The 3,068-nt window shown below is 36.4% G+C and overlaps 1 protein-coding gene across 1 annotated transcript in view; it reads left to right on the top strand.

The window, feature by feature from the left end:
• Nucleotides 1-2,754, top strand: part of LOC115230417 (TLC domain-containing protein 4-B) — a 34,460-nt gene extending 31,706 nt beyond the window's left edge. The window contains exon 3 of the mRNA XM_029800613.2: nt 2,387-2,754. Within this exon, the coding sequence (XP_029656473.2) occupies nt 2,387-2,690 (304 nt within the window). The 3' untranslated portion in view covers nt 2,691-2,754. The remainder of the gene's footprint in view (nt 1-2,386) is intronic.
• The last annotated feature ends 314 nt before the right edge of the window (nt 2,755-3,068 follow it).

Genomic DNA, 3,068 nt, shown 5'->3' with positions numbered 1-3,068 from the left:
TGGAGACTGTTGGTGGTGGAAAGTGGTGTTGTACTGCTGCATCTTTTATCAATTTTGGTATTTAAAACATTAAGTTGCATTTAATTAATTAGAAATAAAAAGGCACCACTTGTGATGAGTATGACTTTAACCATGAATTTGAAAATAAGGCAATGTTATTGAAGAGTTATGTGAAACATGCCAAGTAGGTACCAGCTGTATGCACCATACTGTGGTAGGTAGTGGCATGCTGGTACTGGGTAGATATGTTACCAGTGGTAATATAACATAATTATGAGATATAAATTGATTTCACTTTTCTAATTGTAAAGCTTGATGGATACAAATATAAGAGAAAGTGTAAATATTTGTAATAGCTATGCTGTCTTGTTTATGGGTTTTGTTATTTACTAGGACGTGTATTTTGATCCATAGAATTGGTAATGTTCCTGTGATTCATTGTGTTTTTTCTTTTTATTCACTTAGAGATCAGCTGGGCTTCTACTGCTGATATGGTACCTCAGGTTCTAGCTCGAATTTCAGCCCCTCAACAGTAGTATCCATGTAATAGTCGACCCCATAAATTTGATCTTAAAAGAGGGTCTAAAAAATTTGACTTTTACACAAGTATACACGATACATACATATATGTATGTATATATATATATATATGAAGGAGAGACAAAAAGGAGAAATTCTTTTCAGTTCCACATTACTCCTCCTTCCCCCCCCCACCCAAACACACCTACAGTGTCCCTTGAAATAGATAAAAAAAATTTATGTTAACATGGTGGACAGGTCAATTTTAGCTTCCCTACTATTATAATGTAAACCCTTTTGAACTCATAATATTCTGTGCGTGTATACCAATATTCCACTGAACTTTTTAATAATTCCTTCTGGAAATTATATGAGAATGTATAATATATTTGTTGTAATCTTTTGTGCCCAATATTTCAATGAACTTGTTAAACTTTTTTTATATTCTCAACATGCTCTTGTCACCAAAGAATGTATATATATGTATTGGAGTACTCTGTGTCAACCAATATTCTGTGCGTGTTTGAATATACAGGTACAATACCAATATCCCACTGAACTTTTTAATAATTCCTTCTGGAAACTATCTTCAACATGTTCTTGAGAATGATTATTTATGTTGTAATCTTTTGTGCCCAATATTTTAAGGAACTTGTTAAACTTTTTTATGTCCTTAACATGTCCTTGTTACCAAAGACTGTATATATGTAATTGGCAACAAGGACATCTTGTGATGGACATTTAGCGATTAGGTGGTGAGCTGGCAGAAACGTTAGCATGTCGGGCGAAATGCTTTGCGGTATTTCGTCCGCCACTGCGTTCTGAATTCAAATTCCGATGAGGTTGACTTTGCCTTTCATCCTTTTGGGGTCGATAAATTAAGTACCAGTTATGCACTGGGGTCGATATAATCGACTTAATCCGTTTGTCTCTCCTTGTTTGTGCCCTCTATGTTTAGTCCCTTGTGGGCAATAAAAAAATAAAGAAATAAGGACATCTAGCTGTAGAAAATCCACCTCAACAAATGTGGATGTGTATACATGTGTCTGTATGTATATATGTATAAGTGCATGTATATGTCTATATATGTGCATGTCACGTGTCCCTTGACCTCTCTCTCTAACTAACCCTATCTCTCTCTCGCTATGTCCCCCCTTCCCATAACCATCATCGCCATGGTCCTCTATGCCCCCCCTCCCCAAAACCATCATCGCCATACATAAAAGAGCGATCGCATTTATCGTTAACCCCACTCGCTTCAAAATATCTAAAGAATACGCACAGATCATGAATGGCTAAAAGTTAAGTGAATCGTCCAACCTCGCTACGACTACCTTCTTTCTTGCACTTATCCTTATTCTTTCTCTATTCTTCAATTTCCATCTCATTGTATTGTCCCTCATTCTTTCAGTATTCCCTCATTACCCTGTCTAGCTCAAACATTTTTTTTTTTTTTTCGTTTAGACTTGTCTCCAGGTTCATAGCCACTCTGATTTTTCAATTTTTCGTTTAGTATTGTCTCCCGATTCATACAAACCCATTTGCTAGCTCACGATTAACAGAACCTCTTTACTCAGCTACGGTTTTGAGTTCAAATTCCACTGAGGTCAGCTTTGCCATTCATCCTTCTGTTGTCGATAAAATAAATCCCAGCTGAGCACTGAAGTTGATGCAATCGACTTACTCCCTTCACTGAACTTGCTGGCCTTGTGCCAAAATTTGAATCCAGTATATTTCATATCCTCTTCCTTATCCCACAGCTTGTTACTGCGCTATCTCATTCCTTCACACTCTCCTCTGCCATTCCTCCTCCTCTCAGCTGCTGTCATTACTGAATGCTGTTTTTTCTCTCTTTTGTTCATTCCAGATGGTTCCTGAGCACACTTGATTACAAAAAGGACAGCAAACCATTCATAATCAATGGAGTCATTATGACACTTATGTTTTTCATCACTCGTCTTGCCTGCATGCCGTATTATTGGTATAAAGTATACGAGGTGTACAACACAGAACCATTCACACGCCTTGGTCATATGCAGTATGTCTTAATCGGTACATGCTTTGTGCTCGATGTCATCAACTTTCTTTGGTTCTACAGGATGCTTCGAGGAGTGTACAATGTCTTACAATACCTCATACACAGAAATGATATCCCACTGAAGGAAGAATGAACTAAATTATATTATATTATATTAACATATTAAATATTAAAAAAAATTTAAATAATCTAATGTATATGGAAAATGCAAAATATTATTTTTCCTGTGGTATGTGTGCATGTTTTGGATTATAATGCCAGCATGAGAGAACATGTCGTTGTTGTATCTGTAAACAAGAGAGATAATAGCTGTCTGGGTATCATACTTAAACCAGGTACATCTTTGAAAGCCTCATTTACTATAGTATTTGTCTTGAGATTGCATCTTTTATAAACATGCAATGTTTAAAAAAAATACACAAAAACATATCAGTAGCAAATGGTAACTGCCGACCAGCAGCAGCAGCAGCAGCAGCAGCAGCATTGCTAAATACAGATTTCTGTCTCTGGA

This window comes from Octopus sinensis, unplaced genomic scaffold (genome assembly GCF_006345805.1).
Source record: "Octopus sinensis unplaced genomic scaffold, ASM634580v1 Contig15531, whole genome shotgun sequence".
Lineage (NCBI taxonomy): Eukaryota > Metazoa > Mollusca > Cephalopoda > Octopoda > Octopodidae > Octopus > Octopus sinensis.
This window is presented reverse-complemented; position numbering and strand designations above follow the sequence as displayed.